The 23,066-nt window shown below is 36.9% G+C and overlaps 1 protein-coding gene across 5 annotated transcripts in view; it reads right to left on the bottom strand.

Moving 5' to 3' along the window:
* Positions 1-6,124: 6,124 nt before the first annotated feature.
* Positions 6,125-23,066, bottom strand: part of LOC143846760 (pre-mRNA-splicing factor ATP-dependent RNA helicase DEAH1-like) — a 29,537-nt gene continuing 12,595 nt past the window's right edge. For 2 of the 5 annotated variants that reach the window (XM_077355313.1, XM_077355314.1), the window contains 19 exons: positions 22,874-22,945; positions 19,868-19,931; positions 19,453-19,532; positions 18,196-18,263; positions 17,942-17,999; positions 17,806-17,860; positions 17,620-17,688; positions 15,931-15,999; positions 15,220-15,309; positions 11,205-11,291; positions 10,887-11,002; positions 10,734-10,800; positions 9,597-10,637; positions 9,439-9,501; positions 8,072-8,195; positions 7,862-7,962; positions 7,622-7,684; positions 6,649-6,721; positions 6,125-6,541 (listed from right to left, as the gene is read on the bottom strand). In XM_077355313.1, the coding sequence (XP_077211428.1) occupies positions 6,492-6,541; positions 6,649-6,721; positions 7,622-7,684; positions 7,862-7,962; positions 8,072-8,195; positions 9,439-9,501; positions 9,597-10,637; positions 10,734-10,800; positions 10,887-11,002; positions 11,205-11,291; positions 15,220-15,309; positions 15,931-15,999; positions 17,620-17,688; positions 17,806-17,860; positions 17,942-17,999; positions 18,196-18,263; positions 19,453-19,532; positions 19,868-19,931; positions 22,874-22,945 (2,410 nt within the window). In that variant the 3' untranslated portion in view covers positions 6,125-6,491. Of the gene's footprint in view, positions 6,542-6,648; positions 6,722-7,621; positions 7,685-7,861; positions 7,963-8,071; positions 8,196-9,438; positions 9,502-9,596; positions 10,638-10,733; positions 10,801-10,886; positions 11,003-11,204; positions 11,292-15,219; positions 15,310-15,930; positions 16,000-17,619; positions 17,689-17,805; positions 17,861-17,941; positions 18,000-18,195; positions 18,264-19,452; positions 19,538-19,867; positions 19,957-22,419; positions 22,461-22,873; positions 22,946-23,066 lie in introns of those variants that run through there. The other 3 variants (XM_077355317.1, XM_077355315.1, XM_077355316.1) reach the window with 3 other exon arrangements.

Below are 23,066 nucleotides of genomic sequence, written 5' to 3' on the forward strand. Positions count from 1 at the left end.
CTTTTTAATATCCAACTATATTTTATGTGTACTTTTGCCTTTGGATATTAGTTGGAATTACTTAAGAAATATCTATGCATGCTTCGCGTAGGACCTTTGGATTCATACAACAAAGTTTTCAAAGGATTCCTACTGTTTTTAAGCACAAATTAAGAGCCTAATATATGTTAACATACACTAAGGGATTGGAATCTTATGAGTTGCATTAATTGGTTGGCCGTGGTTGAACACCATTGTTGCACTTGTATCTATCTAGTTTTACTTGTGCACCCAACAATGTTTTCTACATGCTCATTATTCACACAAATATTTTGTGCCTATGTATAAAGGATTTTTTGGATTCATGCAACAAGGTCTCCAAAAGGATCCCTATTGGTTGTGAGGCACAAATTGAGAGACTTACATATGTATGCACAATGTGAGAGTTTGCAATCTTGAAAATTGTGTAAGGGCTTTGATTGGTCCAACGGAAGGTCATTGCTCCTATGTAATTTTGTGTATGCGATTACAAAATTTCATAATTGTAGCCTCTATGCATGTGATTGAGATGTTGTATTTTTTAAGATAAATACCTTGCTAGATCTTCTTTTCTATGGTCAACTCTAACGATGTAATCTCCCTATACTATTGTGTGAGTGTATACTACAATCTGTTGTAGATCTATTCAACTAGCTACCACCCAAGTATGAAAAGGTTTAACCCAACCAAGAATGCTTGTCAGGGTTGTTTGGGTAGTTGCAAATGAATAACCGGGCTTGGAATTCTAATCTGCCCAACGGTGGTGGAATTCCTACTAGTTGGATGCTCATTTGTCTAGAGACGAGAGCACACTATGTGTTGTGGTTCGGCCCAACGAAAGGGCTATGATGACACACGGGTGTCTCAGCAAGATCACATAAGGATATTTTGAGTGATCAAATAAATCACGAGTTAACATGATAAATACAAACTCTGAATAAAGTATTAAAAGTTGTGAGCTTGTTTGAAAATTTTAACTCCATGACATTGAACCCTAAAAGTGTGTGCTTTGGATACCTGATTGTATTAAAGGACATTGGTAGGAGAAAACTTTAATGAGTGATAAAACTAATTGATGCAGTTCTAGACTACATGGATAGACCATACATTACTAAGAGACACACCCACTAAATTCACATATGAATGAAACTTATGGATAGTGGGAGTGCACTAATAGTATTAGTCTAAGAACTCCATCTTGACTACAATCCGAGATACTTGCTCTAACTTGGAATGCAAAGGAAGTTGTGAATGTGGACGATGAACTTTGATTCATCGGTGATCAAGACACTCGTGAGTACCCTTAAGAATAGATTGGATAACCCTAAGGTGAGTTTAAAAAACAATCTTTATGAGCATACTTTGAAGTCATAGAATTTACACTCGTGATGATGATCACTCTGAGGTCATTTCAAAGGCAACATATTGAGTCCGGTAGATATAATGACCCAACAGGGTCAATTGGTTAGAGATTAAGACTTGGTATTTAGTGTCGCCTTTGTGGTAGAGGGATGACACATCAAGTAACAATACCTAAGTTTGTGATGGCTGTAAAAATATGGTAGGACCCTATTTTTCCAAGTAAATACTCATAGAAACAAATTGACGGATAGATTCGGATCTTACTATCCATATTTAAGTTTCATGTGAAGATTCTTATTAGTAGATTCTAAGAAGAGAAAAATTGTATCAATACATTAGGGAATGAAAATAAAGTACAAATTGAGGCCATTATTGTTTTCTGTTAATTTATTAATACAGGATTCATTAGCTTCAGAAACTTCATTTCAAAAAACTTGGTTCTTTTAGCTATGAATCAAAGTTCAGAAGCATGGCGGGTTCTTTCTAATTTTTCATTCTCATTCAGTATGTAAGTGGTTCTTTTTCAAAGGCAATCTATAAAGATTCGGATTGGTTTCTTCTTAGTATCAGACTGGAATCACATTACATGAGAATAAGATAGTCAGTAATGTTGGAAATAAGCAAATCAAGTGAATAAGAGCTTATCTAATTAGTGGCTCAAACATTAGGCCATATATATGTTTAATAAATTGGTTGAAAGGAAAGTTCTAAATTCATTTGATTTTACTTATTACAGTGTTTGTATGGAGTACATTAAAGGAAAACATATAATAGTAATGACCTAAAGGTGTCACTTAAAGTATCGGTCTACTAAAGATCATTTATGAGAAGATTGATAAACCTTTTCTGACTCTGAAGGTTAGTAATAATGTCTGACCTTTATTGTTTAATTTTTCAAATGAAGTTTATCTCTTTAAATGAAGGCCAAAAGTCGTGGTCTTGGGGTTTTGGCTTTATATCTGCAAGATAACAATATTTGCGAAAAGCGAGACAGTACTCTTATGGACATGATGATGAGTATGTTGTGCGAATCATTTTTGCTTTAGTTTATATGAGGAGTTGCCTTAATGGCAGCGGTGCAAATCCCAACTCGGATTCCTAGTAAGGTTAGACTTGAAACCCCTTATGAATTATGGGTCAAATAGGAAACCGATGTTAAGGTATTTGCACATTTGACGATTTATTGGCCGAGGTTAAAGCCTATAATCTCCAACAAATATAAAGAGAAGAAATTCCAAGTAAAGGTGGTGATGAAGGAGGATTATCTGTTATGGGTTCTGGAAACCAAAAGGGTATCAAGTGTTACTGATGTAGTAAACTTGGGCATATACAAAAGAATTGTCGTGTGAACTTGAAGGATAGCAATGTAGCCGAAAAAGTTAATGATTGAAAAAATGAAGAAGATTGGGGTAGATGTTTCATGGCAGAAACTACTATGGTGGGTGCTTTGGCATCCATCAATTTTTAGGATGATTGGATTGCCGATTCCGGTTGTGGGCATCATCTTACCGATGATGAATCCAAGTTCTCAAAGTTTCAAAAATATGAAGGCCGAATGGGGATACAACATCATACATCCGATAGAGAAAAAATGGGTCATTACCATTGGTGGAGCGAATGGGGATCCTATTCCATGTTCCTGGCATGAAGAAGAATCTTTTCTCGGTGGAAAATGCGATGGATGTTAGAAATTATGTTTTGTTTCAAGCCTAAGTAGGTGAAATTTCTTCGGAATATTTTAAGCTGGAAGGCAGATGTTGTCTATACCGGTAAGAGAGTTAAAGATTTATTTGTTTTATCGGCTTCAACCTTATATGTTGATAAAATGAGTACAAATGTTGGCGCTTCAATTTGGCATGCTAGATTGGGTAATATTAGTATGGATAAATTTGAATTCTTTTGGTCGTGGAAATGTATGTGAGTGTTGTCGATATGGTAAGGCACATCGTCTTCATTTGAAAAGTCTCGTTCAAGGTGCAAGGCCCCATTGGAGCTTATCCATAGTTGTAGAATCATGGCGCTACGAACTCTCCCAAAACCAATTGGTGAGGAGAAAGGCACAACCAATATCTTTATAGAGTAGCACTATCACAGGTACACGGGGGCCTCGGATGAGCCCTTGGCCCACAACACTTGCCATTCGAGCAAGGGCGATCGCTGAGACACTGGCCCACAACAATCCCCCCAACGACGCGTCCGGAAATACTCGAACTCGCGACCTACTCTAATACCACTTGTAAGATCATGGGGCTACCAACTCTCCCAAAACCAATTGGTGATGGGAAAGGCGCAACCAATATCTTTACAGAGTAGCTCCATCGCGGGTACACGGGGGCCTCGGCTGAGCCCCTGGCCAACAACACTTGCCCTTCGAGTGGGAGCGCTGAGCCACTAGCCCACAACAATAGTGATGTAATGGGACATTGTAGGACACCTTCATTTTTCGGCTTCCGCTATAGGTTGTTATTTATCAATGATTTTACTAGATTCCCTTGGGTATATTTTATAAAGGAAAAATCCGATGCATTCTCTAAGTTTCTAGAGTTCAAGAAGGCCGTTGAAGGTGTACTTCACAAGAAGATCAAGCGGTTGAGAACCGATAATGGTGGGGAGTTTACTTCCGATGAATTTTCTACATTTTGTCGTCGTCATGGTATACAAAGGGATCTCAAATGTGCTCAACAAAATGGAATGGCAGAAGAAAGATTAGACATCTTGTGGAGACTTGTAAAACTTGGTTGTGTGCAAAAAATTTACCTAAGGCCTTATGGGCGGAAGGTATGGCATGTGCAACGTATGTGATTAATAGGGTGCCTCTTAGTCCGATTAATATGAAGTCTCCTTATGAGTTGATGTCTGGGGTGAAGCCTAGTTTTAAGCACTTCAAGGTATTTTGTTCAATTTGCTATGTGAATGTGCCGGATGAAAAGAGAACAAAGTTGGATGCCAATGCGACGAAATGTATTTTCATTGGGTATGATGAAAGAAAGAAAGGTTGAAAGTGCATGGATCCTACAACTCAAAAGTCTATTGTTTCAAGAGATGTGTTTGATGAAGTCTCTTCATATTATGGGTTGGGTGGTGTTTTCACAAATGGTATGGGTGTAGGTGAGCACATCCTTGTTGAGTTTGAGCCTCAAGAAACAATGAACTTGCCGGTGACACCAAATGCTCCAACAGAATTTGGGTCTTCTTCTTCATTGCCGATGGGAGAAAAAGGTAATAGGGGAAGCGATGTTGTATGTCGTGATCAAGAAGATGATCAAAATGAAGAAACTAATGAAAATGAGTGTAGTGCATCGCATCTTAGAAGATAAAAAAGAAAGATTGTTAAGCCGGCATGGTATCGGGATAAAAACATGGTGAGCACTTATTCTTATTTTTTTTTCTGGTCTATTTGTGATAATGAGCCTTCTTGCTTTGATGGAGCAAAAGGGATAAGAGAATGGAAGGATGCCATGGATGAAGAGAAGAATTCACTTGTGAAAAATGAAACTTGGGATCTTGTTCCTAAGCCTAAGGATGTGAACCCGGTTACATGTAAATGGGTGTACAAATTGAAACAAAAAGCAGATGAGAGTGTGGATAAATTCAAAACAAGGTTGGTGGCTAGAGGGTTCTCTCAAAAGTATGAAAAGGATTATGAGGAAACATTTAGTCTCGGTGCAAAGATGACTTCCGTTTGAGTTGTTATCTCATTGGTCGCTATTGTTGGAAATATTTTCAGCTTGATGTTAAGAATAAATTTCTGTATGGTGAGATTGACTCGCTGATTTTCCAAATTTGATTCCTTTCTATTGAGAGCAGCTCTTCTTTCATAGCGTCAAGCCACTGAGCCGACTGATTACTCATTATTGGTGGATGGGAAGAGGTGGGATCAAGGCACTCCCACTAAGGTTGCCATCATTTCAAGCTCGGCGTATCTAGTCTCTATGATATAGGTACTATGTCTAGGACAAGAAAACCAAAAACCATTAAACCTCTTATGATAACCACTTAAATAGCAACTACTTAATAAATAACTTGTACGCAACCTTTCTTTGTTCAATGAAAAAATTTATCCCCAAATTTGTTTTTTTGCATAGATAGGAACGACCCTTCCCTCGAAGTGGGTCAAGAGGCCGATCTTCCCTCTGAGAAGATCAAATCCGTTACGAACCGATTTAGGTTCGTAACATACCAACTTTGCTTGGAACCTTGTGTGAGAATTTGGACGAATCTAACACATTGTTGTCTCTTTTAAAATGCAAATCCTAATCCAGTGTATGTTTCCTTCAAACGTGTTTTATTCTTAACTTCATATGCATCCCATGCCTCTCTCTGCAAGAAGAATATACAGGCAACTTATTTATGAGGAGGATGGAAGGCAAAGTTAACAATGCCAACCCCATCATAAGAAAACTAGAGATTGGATCCAAAGTACGCCTAAATCCAATGTTACTAGTAATAATCTCAACAGGTTTGAATTGGACATTCTGCAAAGATTACACTTACCCACGCTTCATATTGCTGTTCGTGTGTGAAAAAAAATCAGAAATTTAAGAAATATTTTCTTTCCAAACTTTTCCCCTGCAATCCAAAACAGGGCCTAAGAGAAGTTTTAGAAGAATAATTCACTAGAACGTGACACACCCACCACTATGGCAATGTGGGTCCCACCTTTGACTGATCCAAACCGACCATCAAACAAGGCATAAAGGTACTTTCATTAATTGTATCATGTTTTACATTTTTTTTTTAAATAGAATAGCAATTACTATTTTATTGATGAATTGCAGAAATACAAAGCAAATAACAGGAAGCAATGGACAGAACTACTACTTTAATTACGTTGTATTTTTCAAAACCTTTTCTTTGTATCAATACAACTTTTACAAAATCCTAGCCATTGGTATCTCTGACCTCAACAAAACTCACATTTTCTTACAAAAATTATACAAGATGAATTAGAATACTCAAAAAAACAAGAGAAAAATATTCTTTTCAGTTCTTTTCCTTTTCCTTTTCTTTTCTCGTGCAATTAAACAAAGAAAAATTTATAATTTCTTCCTATCAGCATCCTCATCATCTCCACCCCCCTCTTCCAATCTCACAATGTGTTAACCAGATTGTTAGTCCATAGTCGCACGTCCTTCACCGCGAGGCATTTTCTTTGATCCAGCTGCCAAAAAACAATTTAGTGACATGTGAGAGATAACAGAGACAGACAGACAGATAGAGATAGAGAGGTGCGTAGAGAGAGAGAGAGAGAGAGAGAGAGGTGCGTACGATCCTCGACATCTTTCAACTTGTAGTAGTGCGGCGCGATCTCCACCAACCACTCGGGTTTTAGTTCTGTAATCTGCATTTTCAAAACAAATTTTCAGCAAAGTAAAAATTTTCAATGGCGCAAGCAGAATGTAGAGCCCTATTAGAAGATCCAAGATACTGTAGGGTTATGGGAATTCAGGGAGTTCAATATTGCACAAGGTAAGGGTAGCATTCCTTGGTCTGTTATTTATTATGGACAAGAGATTGATTCTTCATTAACGCTTGTTAATCCTACTATTTCCCACCAATACAGAGAAGGTATATAAGCAGCAGATTCATTAGCTAATCTTGCTTGTATAATAAAAGACTAATATTTGCTTTGAGGAGGGATCTCCGTAAAAAGACTAGGGGTGTGACATGTTGTGATGCTTTAGGTATTGCTACTTATAGAGTCTTAAAGTTTTAGGTGGTTTTTTTTTTCAGAGGTTGGTTTCACACTCTGATGGATTTACGAAATTCGACTCTGAAGTTCACTCATTGCCAGAAATGGAGATGGCAACAAGCACAATACAAAGGTCAGACCATGATTTCATGCTCAAGGTCTACAGTTCACACCAATGGGAGCCTCACAGAGTATCTAATTTGGAACCGCCATAAACTCCATTTCATACAGCACGAAAGCAAAATAGAAAAAAAAGGGTAGTGCTACAATAACTCACATGAGTCAGAGCAGACTGACTTGTACAATTTATACCCTTGTTTTGATAAATACAGCCCTCATTGGCCATTACAATTCCCAACAAGCCGCGAACAGCAAATAGGTGAAGTCTAGAACAAATAGAAGGGGCGTACGTATCGAGAGAAGGGATTGAAAATATCACTCCTTAAAATAATAGTTTGAAGGGATAGCATTCAAATTCACTCTTAATTTGCTCCAGACACTAAAAGCCAAGAGACCAAAATGAATAATTCCATAAAAAACACTACTTACCTGTCTCATGTACTCCTTTGTTGTGAGAACTAACTCGTGGTAAATAACCCATCTAGGGAGCACCTGAAAAAAGGGGAGAAAGGCAGGGAAAATTAGTTAAGCATACTATAAAATCAGTTACACATATGAGATATTTGCTACTTGAGCTTTTACTCAATAGATCTAAACCTTAGGACACAAATTTATCTTGTAACTTATGATTTCACATCTTCAAGGCTGTTATTAGGGTCTTTTGCTTACCTGTGCCAGGCCAGAACTTGGATGTATATGCACGGTTTGTGGAAATTTGACAGTTTGATAGGCCCCACTCTTTTGCAGCCTCGCAGAATGGTGGAAAAAACCTGCAATAATGAAATGGATGCTGAGAGGAAACCCCCACATGGGCTGTTCCAAGCAATTACATCTGAACTAAATTGTCATTTGTAATGTGTGGATGGAATTAGAGTATACCGGATGTTATAACCTTCTTTATCAATTCCAAGTCATTCTCATTTGATAAAAGCTCTATTTCAGCCCTCTCCAGTAGACCTTGCAACTGGTCTCTAATATCTCTGGCACGTTTCATACTCCGAACCTGACATATTAAAATCACAAACACTTGGGTGATAGATTTAATCTGACATTCCAAAACAAAGACAGATCTGTAAATAAGATGGCGGATGTTTTGGCAAAAGACAGGGTAGAGAGAGTCGATTAATAACAAGTGATAGTCTCTCTATAGCAGTTATGAATTTTAATAAATGGGGTGACTTTGCGCGATACAATAGGAGATAATATGGCAGCAAGAGTGAGGACAAAGGCTGGAATTTGTTCTCTGAAAGCCATTGGCGCTTTTGAACTTTGGCATCACTGAGAGTTTTTCTGTTGTAATGTTTTAATTCATTTATGAATAAAATTCAGGTTGGCATTGCCCAGGAAAAAAAGAAGAAGATGCTTATAAGCTGTAAGTATTTCCATTCCACCAGGTTCTAAAAAATTCATCGAGCATTAACAAGTCATCCATCTTGAGTTGATCGAGGCTGTAGGGCATTTCTTCCCGAGGGTAATAACAAATACCACAGAAAACAAGAAAAACCTTTACAGCATCAGTGTTTAAGGCATAAAACTCAATTGAATTCTATAACAACAAACTGAGTTAAGATCACACAGTCAAGTTGGACATGGGAATTCATTAAATCCCAACTCCCAGATGAATTTGGTTTTTACACCCTGTATTTCATGATATATATATATATATATATATATATATATAGAGAGAGAGAGAGAGAGAGAACATTTCCTACACACTTGTGTAGGTAAGTTACCTACACACTACCTTAAAATACAGTGGGGGCCCACATTGTTTGGGTGATCCAAACCATTCATTTGAACGATCCTCACATAGATAGGGTGTCCACAAAAAATCAGATCCATAGGATCATCCTAACCATTCAAACTATGGAGGCAAAAATGGACTAATTTGTGAAGGTTTATACACGTCCATTTTACCTCCACAAATCGTAGGGTTGGGATGATCCTATGGATCTGATTTTTTGTGGACACCCTATCTATGTGAGGACCATTCAAATGAATTGTTTGGATCACCCAAACAATGTGGGCCCCCACTGTATTTTAAGGTAGTGTGTAGGTAACTTACCTACACAAGTGTGTAGGAAATGTTCTCTCATATATATATATATATATATATATATATTGAATGGAAACACCTATATTTTTTAAACCCTGAATTCCATGATATTATAAAAGAGAAACACCTATAGAAGTGGTTGGCAAGTGATATGATCGATTGAAAGAGAAATAAACACATAAGAACCTACCTGAATATAATTCTCATAGCACCATTGAGTTGAGAAGTTAGTTTCTTTCCAAGAATTATAGACCTGAAGAAAAAAAAACTAGACTGGTTTAGCGACCGGTAATTAAATCGGTGGATTAAAGGTAGCACCATAAAAAATTAGAGATCGAGTAAAACTACCTTAAGCAATGCAATATGGTCCCCAACATTCCCAGTGTGAAAATTCAACCTTGCATTGTCAGCATGGACTTGTTTATCCTTTGGACGGTAAAAGATCGAATTCCCAACAGACAACATTGCGGCAATTGAAATAATCTCTTCAGAGCACTTGTACTTGTCGGAAGCAACTATCATCTTAGAAAGCATTGGATCAAGAGGAAACTCTGCCATCTTTCTTCCCGCTAGAGTCAGCTCCCCTAATTTATTCAGTGCACTAAGGGCATAGAGCATCTCAACAGCTTTAAGTAATGCCTCAGCTGGTGGTGGGTCCATGAAATCAAAGCTCACTAAGTCATTAATACCCAGGCTCTTAAGTGTAAGCACGACATTCGCAAGATTAGTCCTCTGTATCTCCGGTACAGTGTTATCCTCCATATCATTCTGAAAATTAAATAAAGTATATAAACGGAAGCATTTACCAGGGCCCGTTCGTCCAGATCTACCTGCCCTTTGATTTGCAGACGCTTTGGATATGGGAGTAATAAGTAATGACTCCATACCCGATCGTGGGTTATAAGATTTCATCTTACAGAATCCAGGGTCAATGACATATTTAATCCCATCGATTGTCAATGAGGTTTCAGCTATGTTTGTTGCCAAGACAACTTTGCGGGCCCCTTCTGGAGTTGGTTCAAAAATCTTGGCTTGGAGCTCGGTTGGGAGGTTAGCATATATTGGGCATATTATAAGTTCTGCAATTTTTGTTCCTAAGCCCCGTGTCCTGTGTTTCAGAATTTCGTCTGCGGTTTCTATCTCCTCCTGCCCAGTTAGGAAGACTAGAATATCACCAGGAGGTTGGGTCACATGTATTTGAAGAACACTAACAATCGCAGCATCCAAGTAATCGGCTTCTGGTGATTTTGTATAATGTATCTCAACTGGAAATCGCCTCCCGGGTATTCTAAAAATTGGAGCAGCGTCAAAGTAGTTACTGAACTTTTCCGCATCAAGGGTTGCACTTGAAATAAGCAATTTCAGATCAGTTCGGAATCGGGAAATGTCCTAAAACATAGAAAACAATAAAGGAAATCATCTTATATTATCAATATTAAAAAAAACAATAAAGCGGAGACAAATATAAAAGTTTAAAGTTCTTGCCTTTACTAAACCAAATAAAATATCGGTTGAAACTGTTCTCTCGTGCGCCTCATCCACCATCACTACACTGAAATATATATATATTTTTAGTAAAACAGGCTGCAAGATGCAAGAAATGATGAAACACACTGGTTCATGTGAGTGCTTGTTTACCTGTAGCTTGATAGATCTGGTTCACCGAGGAATTCCCGCAACAACATTCCATCCGTCATATATTTTAGAACAGTTTTCTCTGAAGTGCAATCTTCAAATCGAATAGAATAACCAACCTGCAAGTGGAAAAGTTAGTACCAAATATTAGAGATAGCGTGCTATTTAGGTATTAACTGCATGAAAAATATTTCAGCTTGATGCATAAACATTTTCTAAGCGAATATCAAGACATCGTAAGCAGCTGCCTTTGCCAAGAAAAAAAAAAGAAATTAGAGGGCAAGGATACCATTCCAAAAAAAAAGAGGCCATGGAATATACCTCATGGCCAAGTTTAACACCCATCTCCTGCGAAACTCTGGCAGCAACACTCATCGCTGCGACACGACGTGGCTGGGTGCATCCAATCTGTAGAAAGATGGAAAAGGGCAAAAAAAACTCAGGCTAATCAATCCCTGACAATAATCGCACGAAGTGAGAAGAGTGTGACTTTAGATGGGCAGAATAAATTTTATTGATCAGAAAGTTTTAAAATGTTTAAAAGCTCGCCAACTTAGTTTTGGCTCCTCGCAGAACTTAACAGCAGTAGTCTGCAAGTTTTTCAAACTGGAAGCTAAACAGTTCTATTTGGTTCTGTTTTGATGCTCCTAAGCTTAGAAGTTGGCTTTTGGCATAGGAAGGGAGAGGGAGATAGTCCCATTGGATTTGTGATAGGGTTTAGTGTGCCTGAACGGAGTGAGTGAGTGAGAGAGTGGTGGCACGTGTGGCTGAGAGATACAGAGTTGGTGAGAGTTGTTCTTATCCATCTCCTCTACCTCTTCTTCTCCCCACCTTATACTCTCTACAGCTTAGAGAGACTGAGAGTTGATGAATTATTTGGGAATTGTAATAACCTTTGACAGCAGGTTAAATAATAAAAGACAAGGTGAGTTAGTGCAATAATCAGAACAATGTGGTGCGAATATCAGTAGCCTAAAGAAAACATTACATTTATGTTTTGATAACCGAGAGAGAGATTTCTTTCCTCAAGTATTTTCGTCTTTATTAAAGGCCTTTGAATTGACTAGTTAGATTCAACCAAGTTGTTCATTGAATTGGATGAATTCACCAGCCAGGTCGATCCTTTCCACCTATAGGAGCGGGATCACGAAACAGCTATCAGCCGTCCATTGAAAGAGATTCCACAGCTGATGAACTCATACGTTCTTCTTTGTCGAGTTGGAGTTTTTAAAATGTTGGAACTAAATATAAGTAATTGTTTTTTAGTGAATGCAATAAAGAAGTTACTAATTTACTATTCGTGCAGTTACTCCAAAAGCTTAAGCTGTTGGAGAAGGCGTTATTTATTCTTTTATACTTAACACGCCCCCTCACGTGTGGCCCCTCTTTCTTTGGGTTGGCCTACACGTGGCACATGTGGCCCCACTTTTGGGTTGACCATTGCATGTGGATTTTTTTATTTTTTATTTTTTGACATCAAGGAGGTTTGAACGTAGGACCTTTGCTCTGATACCATGTGAAACAACCAGTTACTCCAAAAGCTTAAGCTGTTGGAGAAGGCGTTATTTATTCTTTATACTTTAACAATATGCATAGGCACAAATTCAATAGAAAATCTGGGCCGAACCAAGTCTGAACTTAGGACATATTAACCCTTCAGATGGTGTCAGTTTGAGTCCAAGGAATTTATAATTTTATATCTCATTTAGAAGACAGCTTTGGTACCTAAAACAGTTATTTTTATATATTCTGCAAGATTCAGTCACTTCAGGCTCAAAAATGTAGCTGAAAATTCAAGGACAGAATTAGTTATCATAATGTGGTGAAAAGTAGAGTTTCGATTGTTTTAGTTTCTAATCTCAGATTTAGTGCTGCATTAAGTAGTTAGGAAGCTCATTATGGTTTTAGAGAAGGACTAAGGATCAGATGATAATAAGCAGTTGAGATTAAAAGTGGGTGAATATATATATATATGAGAAAAGTGTTTCTAGTCTGGCCGACTAGAGATCATTCTCTAGTCCGCCACCCAAAAACACATGGGTCCCACATATTTGGGTGATGCAAAGCATTCATTTGATGGGCCCTGACATAGAGACGGTGTCCACAAGAAATTAGCTTCATAGGATCATCCCAACCGTATGATTTGTGGAGCTTAAAATGGACGGCTATAAACCGCCACAAATCTGTCCATTTTTTAACTCCACAAATCGAAGGGTTAAGAAGATCCTATGTAGCTGAATTTTTGTGGACATCCTATCTATGATGAGGCCTATCAAATGAATGCTTTAGATCACCCAAATATGTGAGAAAAGTGTTTCTAGTCCGGCAGACTAGAGATCGTTCTCTAGTCCGCCACCCAAAAACACATGGGTCCCACATATTTGGGTGATGCAAAGCATTCATTTGATGGGCCCTGACATAGAGACGGTGTCCACAAGAAATTAGCTTCATAGGATCATCCCAACCGTATGATTTGTGGAGCTTAAAATGGACGGCTATAAACCGCCACAAATCTGTCCATTTTTTAACTCCACAAATCGAAGGGTTAAGAAGATCCTATGAAGCTGAATTTTTGTGGACATCCTATCTATGATGAGGCCTATCAAATGAATGCTTTAGATCACCCAAATATGTGGGACCCATGTGTTTTTGGGTGGCGGACTAGAGAATGATCTCTAGTCGGCCGGACTAGAAACACTTTTCTCATATATATATATATATATATATATATATATATATATATATATAGAGAGAGAGAGAGAGAGAGAGAGTTAAGTGAAGCTACACATACGTGTAGCTAACTTAGGTACACCAACGGCTTAAAATACAGTGGGCCCACATTGTTTGGGTGATCCAAACCATTCATTTGATAGACCCTCACATTGATAGGGTGTGCCCAAAAAATCAGCTCCATAGGATCATCCCCACCCTTCAAACTGTGGAGGCAAAAATGGACAGATTTGTGAAGGTTTTTACGCGTCCATTTTTGCCTCCACAAATCGTAGGGTTGGGATGATCCTATAGAGCTGATTTTTTGGGCACACCCTATCTATATGAGGGCCCATCAAATGAATGGTTTGCATCACCCAAACAATGTGGGGCCCACTGTATTTTAAACCGTTGGTGTAGCTAAGTTAGCTACACGTATGTGTAGCTACATTTTTCTCATATTGGCACAATGTTTTGATGCGTAGAGCGGTTACGATGGAATCCAAGACAAATTGTCACTCTCCACTACTAAACTCTACCAATGTGAACGTCAATGGTTGCTTCCTTGGCAATCCTGACCCAGCGGGTGTTGGAGTTCTTCGGGATAGAAACGGTCACATCTTGTTCTTCTCAGTGCCAATCATCCATGTTGATTCTGTTGAGACCGAGGTGGCAGCTTTACATTTTAGCTTACTCACTTTTTTAGCCATACGAAGAGAAAACTTACGGCAGAGAGTGATTCTTCAAGTGTAATTGCTTGTTCTCGTGGAAATGACACAGGACTGTAGAGGCCTGTGAGGTTCATTCCAGGGAGTGCCAGTGACCTAGCTGAAAAGTTGGCTAAATTCGGTCGTGGCTAAACGCCTAAACCTCATATTTGCCATCGACCTTTGTTGCCCAATTATGTTCTTTGGTAATTTTCTATTTTAAGCCTGTGAGGTTCATTCCAGTGACCTAGCTGATAAGTTGGCTAAATCCGGTCGTGGCTAAACGCCTAAACCTCATATGTACCATTGACCTTTGTTGCCCAATTATGTTCTTTGGTAATTTTCTATTTTAAATAAAGAAAGGGAAAAGTGTTGCTACTCGGTCCTGTAGCTAAGCTTATCTACTCGGTCGGGTTAAATACAGTGGGGGCCCACATTGTTTGGGTGATCCAAACCATTCATTTGAAAGCCCCTTACCTAGATAAGGTGTCCACAAAAAATCAGACCCATAGGATGATTCTAACCCATCCAACAATGGAGGGGAAAATGGGCAGATTTGTGGACAAACTGTGTCTGTCCATTTTTTCCCATTTTTCCCTCCACTGTTGGATGGGTTAGGATGATCCAATGGATCTGATTTTTTGTGGACACCCTATCTAGGTAAGGGGCTTTCAAATGAATGGTTTGGATCACCCAAACAATGTGAGCCCCCACTGTATTTAACCCGACCGAGTAGATAAGCTTAGCTACAAGACCGAGTAGCAACACTTTTCCGATAAAGAAAACTCATCTTTTTAATAAACAAAACTTTTTTATCAGTAAGTCTAACCTAGGACAAAACGAAAATGAACAATGAAAACTAATACAACAGGCATTTTGTTTACTCCATATAAATTGCAACAAATGGTGCTTAAAAATACCTTCCCACGTTTTGTGTAACCAGCTTCGTGAAGATATTGGGGTATCTGAGTAGTCTTTCCAGAGCCAGTCTCTCCAACGATAACAATAACCTATAAAGGAAAAAGGATGATATGCAAAGATCAAGGTTAGAAAAAGCCATAAAACATAAGAGATTGCTTCAGAACCATAAATTACTCAAATGTGGATTTTTTAACAATTAGGAGTATCACACGTAATAATTCTATAGGCTAGAGATTATGATACAAATTTTGAAAGGGATCATGATACAATATATACCTCAAAAAAGAAAAGGATAGAAAAAGAAAGAAATCCGGTATTAATGTGAAATAGAAGGAAAAGATAATGAACGCAAGAGGAAAGACAAAGAGGGAGAAAAAATGCATATGCCCATAGAATCAAAATACATAAAAAATTTCAAAATGCATAGATATGAAATAATTTTTTTCATATAGAGCAAAGATGTAATCCTATCTGTTTTTGAGCTCCAATCATAAAACAATAACATTTCCATGTAACACGAAAAACTACTTTGTCGATTGATTTCAAGCTGGCATGGAAACTGAAAGAACATGATCTGCTAAATAAGTGAAGAAAGATTCCATTCATGGCGACCAAGTAAACATTCAACAAATATCATTTTGATTTGGAGCCAAAGAAATCATATATTGATCAAAATGGGTAACCCAGGATACGATATAACAACTTCAGACCTGATGATGATTAAGAGCCTGGATCAGTTCGTCCCGAAATGGATAGATAGGCAGAGTTTTTCTCTCATCCTGTACAAATAAAGGAGAAATTGAAGAGGTAAGATATCTAATAATGCTACACAAATCCAATAACACAAGCTGGTTTTGTTTTTTTTTTTTGTTTTTTTAATGGTTAGCTGGTTTTGTAATTGCAAATTAAAAAAAAAATAGAAGTTGCATTAGCATCATTCACAATTTAGTAAAGAATAAACAAATTATGAAGAATACGCCAAACAATAAAGAATGTTTATCACATAGTTAGCAAAATGTGATGCGGCAAAAAAAGGGACGGGAAAATTCCGGTTTAATACGGTTTTGGATTAAAAAACGTAGTCAAAAAACGGTCAAATAAACGAAAATGCCAAAAATACGTTGGATGAAAAAAACGAGTTTAATACGTTTTGGTTTTAAAAAAAACGGATTCAAAAAAACGGGTGTGTCCGTGACTCCAGAAGGTAGAGTATGGCCTCTCTTCTTCTTCCTATTCTCTGTTCAGTTTTTTTGGCAAACCGTAAAAAAGAAATATCTAGATCTCTATCTTTCTCCTCTATTTTTCTTCTTAATTTTTTTTTGTTTCTTGAGGGTTTGATGGTAGAGGTGGAAGTGGCTGAGATAATGGAGAAGAGGTGGTGGTGATGGATGAAGATGAAAGGGGGTTTATGGTGGCGATAGCCGGCGGTGATGAAGATTGTGGCCGGAAGTTAAAGCCGCCAGAACTGGTTGGAGTGGTAGCGGAGGTGGTGGCTGGAAATGGGAAGCTCCGGTCTCCTCCTCCTCTTCTGTCTTCCCTGTTCCCTTCTTATTTCCCCAACCCTAATCGAAAACTCGTCTGTGAGACTGTCAAAAACGAGAAAAAAATACAGACCTCCCCTTCGACTCAAACCCTCTTCTATTGTACAAACCCTAAACGAAAATCAAAGAACTCCTCTCATCCCATTCGATCTCTTCAACCCTAGAAACCCTCTTCTCTTCGTTCTTTGTTTTCCAAAACATTAAAAATGTAAGAAAGGATTAAATACAAAGCAAAAACTTTGAAGAAAGGGGAAAAGGGTAAACTTGGAAAAAAGGGGGAAAAGTGGGAAAAAAAACCAACAAGAAGAAAACGTCTATACGCGTTTTATATGTTTTCTAAAAAAAATTGCCGTTTTAAATGGCGGGCCAGTTTAAAACGCCGTTTTATCATCAACAGAATAAAACGAGCATTTTTCAAAAAAAAAACGGCGTTTTTCTTACAATGAAGTTGTTAACCATTCTAGAGAAGGAATTTTCTTTTATTCATGTGTTTAGGAGGCCAACGTAGCCAAGGCAGGTGTCAAAAAAGACGAATCTTGAGCGGAAATCTCTGCCCCATTTGTAATTTGTTTTCTCTTTTCTCTTGCTGGATAAAATTGTAAGTTTTTTGTTTTTGTTTTTGTTTTTTTTGTTTTTTTTTTTTTTGAATTGGGGTAAAATTGTTAGCTTTCTCAAAAAAACACTAAAGTAATCACAAGAAAAGAAGCTTCATAATCACAAGATGACATAAAAAGATTTAAATATGATGTTTAAATTTGACTAATGCAAACTGATGTGAGTAATAAGTAACACTAAAGTAAAAAAAATTGTTAAAGCCCAAATGAAAAGGACAAGAACAACAGTTAAGAAAAATCAAACCTGAAGGTTCTGCAACATTGACTTTGCACTCAAATCCGTAGCCGTCTCAGTGAGCAATCCTTTTACATTCTATTAAGGAGAAAAAATAATCACAAATGTGACAACTTTTCAGTAGAAAGCAGACAAAAAATTTCACATATGGTAAATGATGACACGGGTAGTTGGTGGCAGTTTTCGTAGACACACCTCACCACGCATCACAGTGTCCTTTATGAACTCAATCTGATCCTCAAAAACAAACCTAACATAAAGACAGTAAGAAAAATGAGATATAAGAACATATACATGCATATATTTATGCTTACAAATAGTGGCAGCTTACTGATAATCTTCTGATATTTTCTTTTTATCTTTTGAGCCGAACTTAAGGGTTGCCTTTCCTGTAAGAAATTAATTTAGAATTATAACAAAAAATAAAGAGACTTTGAATCCCATGATACAAAACATGCAGTGACAGAACTCAATAATTGTTTTCTTTTTATGTCACAATGTTTTAATAGTTGCATATGTTGCCAAAATGATTTTATTAGAATTAGGAATTAACAATATGACAATGTATTGAAAATACAATGTTACCGATCTGATGCTCTTCCCATGCCTCCTGTTCAGCAAATGGGTTCATCTTATCTCCAGTGCCCAGGTCCCTGGTCAACAGAAACAGCTTAAAAACATGCCGTAGTACAAATCAGTAGGTATTTTCAACATGAATATCATATCTCCATCTGCCATGTTGGGAGCTATGTCACAAATATTGTACTGAGGAATTTCTCGGCAAGGGAAAATCTCAGGATATATTAATCTATTTTATTTTTTTGGGTTTATATTTTCGACATGAATATCATATCTCCATCTGCCATGTTGGGAGCTATGTCACAAATATCGTACTCAGGAATTTCTCGGCAAGGGAAAATCTCAGGATATATTAATTTATTTATTTTTTTTGGGTTTCTATTGGGAAAAATGATAAACTAAAATTATTTAATAATATGTAAAAATACCTACCAAGTGGGAAAGTTTTATAAGACAGCTGTGAGGCCAGCCATGTTGTACGGCTCAGAATATTGGGCCACCAAGAAGCAGCATGTGCATAAGATGAGTGTAGCGGAGATGCAAATGCTTAGATGGATGTGCGGCCACACAAGGTTAAATCGAATTAAAAATGAAGACATCCGTAAAAAGGTGGGTGTGGCACCAATTGAGGAGAAGATGAGAGAGCACTGCTTAAGATGGTTTGGGCATATCCAACGTAGGCCTTTTGGATGCTTCAGTAAGAAGAAGTGACTCGTGCCAAGTTGATGGAGTAAAAAGAGGTAGGGGCAGACCGAAAACAACTTGGGTAGAAACAGTGAGGAAAGACTTGAGGGCTAGGAACATAACAGAGAACATGACCTTGGATAGGATAGAATGGAAGAAAATGATCCATGTAGACGAACCCAACTAGTGTCAGGAGTAGACTTAGTCAATTTTGAGCCGGGTAGATCCTTTCAACTTCTTCATGAAAAAATTCTAAAGCATTCATTAGCCAACCCCAACTAGTCTGGGACAAAGGCTTAGTTGAGTTGAGTTGAGTTGTATGTAAAGATATACGAATTTTAAAAAATTATAAAATAAAATTTTTTGTAAAAATATCGGAAAAATAATGTGATATTATCACGATAAATGAAAATATCGCAATATTTTTTTAAATTCTCGGGATTATTATGGGATTTTGTCGTTTTATCAAAATAGCACTATAAATCACTATATTTTGAAAATATCAGAGATATTTGTGACATAGGTTGGGACTCGGGAGAAACCCTATGATGTTATTTGAGTGCACAGATGCAAACTGACCTGTACCGCTGGACAGCTGCCGCAAATCTCTTCTCCTGATTTACGCCCCCATCTTGATCATATGCCTCAGGCATCCTGTACTGCACTTCAGAAAATATTCAATATGACAGTAAGCCCATCAATGGATCAAGAAATTTTAGGCACAAGAATGAGAAAAGTTTCCTTTAAAACATTGATTGATAGCCAAATAGACAATTATAACCAAGAAAGAAATCTGCACACTTTTTTACACACTGTTCTACAGTACAGCCAAAAATTGAATAACCATTAAATCTGGGAGAAAAAACTCTTGAGTTTTATAAAACGGTATAGGTTCCAGCCTTAAAGTATTTACTCCAAACCAACAATTGATTGGAAGTCACTGTATGATCAAACCAGTATACACCTTTGTAAGAAACAAGAAACAAAAATTTACCTCACTAATATTATCCACATCTTCTGACCGCTTCTTTGCAAGCTCAAAGATTTCTCTCTTGTACCTGCAAATAAAATTCCATGCCACACCTGTCAAAGACTTTGCTTCAGAAAGAAAAAAAAGACCCAACATCCACATGGTACCCAAAAAGGACAGTTATAGCATTTTTCTATGCAGGTATCAGATTCCATGGATTTTTTTATTTTTTTTCACCTGCCAAACTCCATGAAGTCAATGCTATACTGCCACCAATAAGTTTTTTTTCCTACACTATATCTTAGCTTAGTAACTGAGAAAGGTATTTAATATATTTTTGTTCGAGGATAAGCATTAGTAGTTCATTTACAAGCTTGAAAAGAAGTCATTTACCAGTTCGGAGACACATCAACCAAAGCATAGGAGAAATGCCCCATTACTTCAAAATGAGTGACTTGTAATTGTCTTATTGCATATGTTAGGTGTAAAAAAACTATGGATGCTGTATTGGTGGCATATCCATGCTGTGTTTAGGTAGCATAGAGGCAATCCTTTAAAATGAATGACCACTTTGGCAGTTGGCACTCCCTTTTCCATATGTCTTATCAGTGAGTTGAAAAGCAAGAAATAAAAATGAGGAACATAATGATAAGGCTAAGGAATGCATAGGCATAGATCACAAGGCACTGGAAAGTAAGATTTTCAAATACAGGAAAAGGCAAAAAGAAAACTAGAAAAGGAAAGGAAGAAGAAGAAGAAGAAGAATCTTGAAAGACTTTTATAATATACATAATAAGGACACTCAGTTTTCACAATTGTAAATGGATATGTTGATAGTATAGGCATATTAATATTAGAGATTTCCATTTATATGTGAGCTTTTCGTATTGAATAAACATAGATTCTGTAACGATAGATTTAAGCGTGATCATGTATGATGTATCTGACAGAAAGACACCTATCCATGTCCAGGTTACATAGATTATAATACGAATTATTTACAAAACTGGCTCCTCGTAGTCAATGTTCATATACCCTGCACCATGGTGTGAATTAAGCATGGTTTTAAATTTCGACCGAAATCTGAAATTTTGGTCCGAAATTTTGGATTTCGGTTTCACAAAATCCGAAATTTTGGATTTCCCAAATTTCAGCCGAAATTTCAAGAAATTGAATTTTTTTAAAACAATATTTTATTATTTCCAAAATTTCGGAAATAATAAAATAATAGCTTTTTTTATTACCGGATTTCATTATAAGCTATATTTCACCATGCAATGCAAAAGGTCACAACATGTCTATGCATGACGCAAACCACCCCAAAAAATTACTTCTAAAATTATAAAAATTGGAAAAACTGTCCATGTGTCGCTCATTTAGGCCTAAGACGCTGTCTAAAAATAACACCTAAAACTGAAAACTGGTAAATGATATATAGCATCACCTTGCACTGAAAACTAGCCTTAATGACAACACTACCTTGGTGTGCCACATTTCATATAACAAATACTTTTTGACGTGGAAAACAGCTGAGTGACAAAGTCAATGTTTTGTTTCCCAAGGGTATTACTTTCTCTTAACATGCCTAACTTAGACTCTTGTTTTTTAACCTAGTGGGATTAAAAACGAAAACAAAAACTGGTGCGAGCATAAATAAGTAATTGCATACATTTCAAAAAATAAGAAAAAAATTCAGTTGAATGCTTCTATATCCATGGTTAATGAAGCATGAATAATATATAATAGCAGATATATATCATGTTGTCTACGAATGATCTCAAATTTATCCTACAGTGGTAATGTGTATAGAGAAAATATTTTGAAGTATTCAGAAGGAACGCATTGATATAAAGGGTTTGCATCTATGTCACAAATATTGTTCTCGGGAATTTCTCGGCAAGGGAAAATCTTGGGATATATTAATTTTTTTTATTTTTTCGTGTTTATATCGAGAAAAACAACAAAAATAAAATTATTTAAATATATATATATATATATAAATAAATATATCGTAAAAATATCGGGATATTATCGCGATATTTTCTAATAAAAAGGAAAATATCGCTATATGTTTAAAACCTCGGGATTTTTTTTGAAAATGTTTAAAACCTCGGGATTATGTTTTTTTATCAAAATGTCGCAATAAAAACGAGATATTTTGAAAATATCGCTATGAATTAGCCGACACACGTGTCGTGTCGTGTCCGCATGACACCCGTGAACTCACATGTCGACACTCCTTTAGACACTCAAAAATGTATTGCTAAAAGTGTCAGCAACTTATATATGTATGTACGTTTATGAGTGACACTATTTCTAGATTTTTAGGGGTTGTCATGTTAAATACCCTGTATCCGTATGGAACTCGGCACATGAATCCGTGTCCACAAATCATGATTATGTACTTTCTATTTTAGCCGTGTCCTCGTTCCTAAATTTTGAGAGTTTGCCGTGTTCACGTGTCCGCGTCGACACACGACATTCGTGTCCGTGTCCACAATCATAGAAATATCGGAGATATTTGTGACATAGTTCAGAAGGAACACATCGATATAAATAATTTGCATTAAACTGACCTTTAATTATATGATTAAATCTGACAGAGCGTTGTTGAAAAGGTTTGAATTTGAGGACTGTTTAACGGCATCCAGAGCTGTATCTTGTAGCTTGGTTATTAAACCTAGAAGAAATAACACGGTAACTATAGAAATCCAAACCTCAAGTGAAATACTATTGTAGGATCATTGGCACTTGGTCATATCTATATTTGCAACATTGGCATCAAAATACAAAGAAGAATATCCAGAAATATAGAGAAATAAAAGGCTGAAGACAAACAGATAGACCAGAACAAAACTGAACAGAAAGTTTTGACTACTATAATGTGCACAGGAGAATGAGAATCACTATTACCTATTTGAAAATTTGAAAATGTAAGAACAATTAATCCATAAATTTTTTTTGAATTGCACAATTAATCCATAAACTCTTAAAATTTGAAAAAAAAAAAATAATACATAAACTAATTACCTCATTTCACGAATTTCCGCCTCTGTCAGCGTAACACCATCGAAGAGATACTGCTCATCCTCTATATCATCCCTAAGATTGACAACACATAGAAGGAAGCAAGAAATGGAAAATGGGAAATTAAAAATATCAAATGTGCAGTATAAGTATTGTGATTTTCATCAATAGAAAATAACTACAAATAGATCAGCAA

Source organism: Tasmannia lanceolata, unplaced genomic scaffold (genome assembly GCF_043159265.1).
Source record: "Tasmannia lanceolata isolate RefF3 unplaced genomic scaffold, GAP_Taslan_0.1 ptg000015l, whole genome shotgun sequence".
Taxonomy (NCBI): domain Eukaryota; kingdom Viridiplantae; phylum Streptophyta; class Magnoliopsida; order Canellales; family Winteraceae; genus Tasmannia; species Tasmannia lanceolata.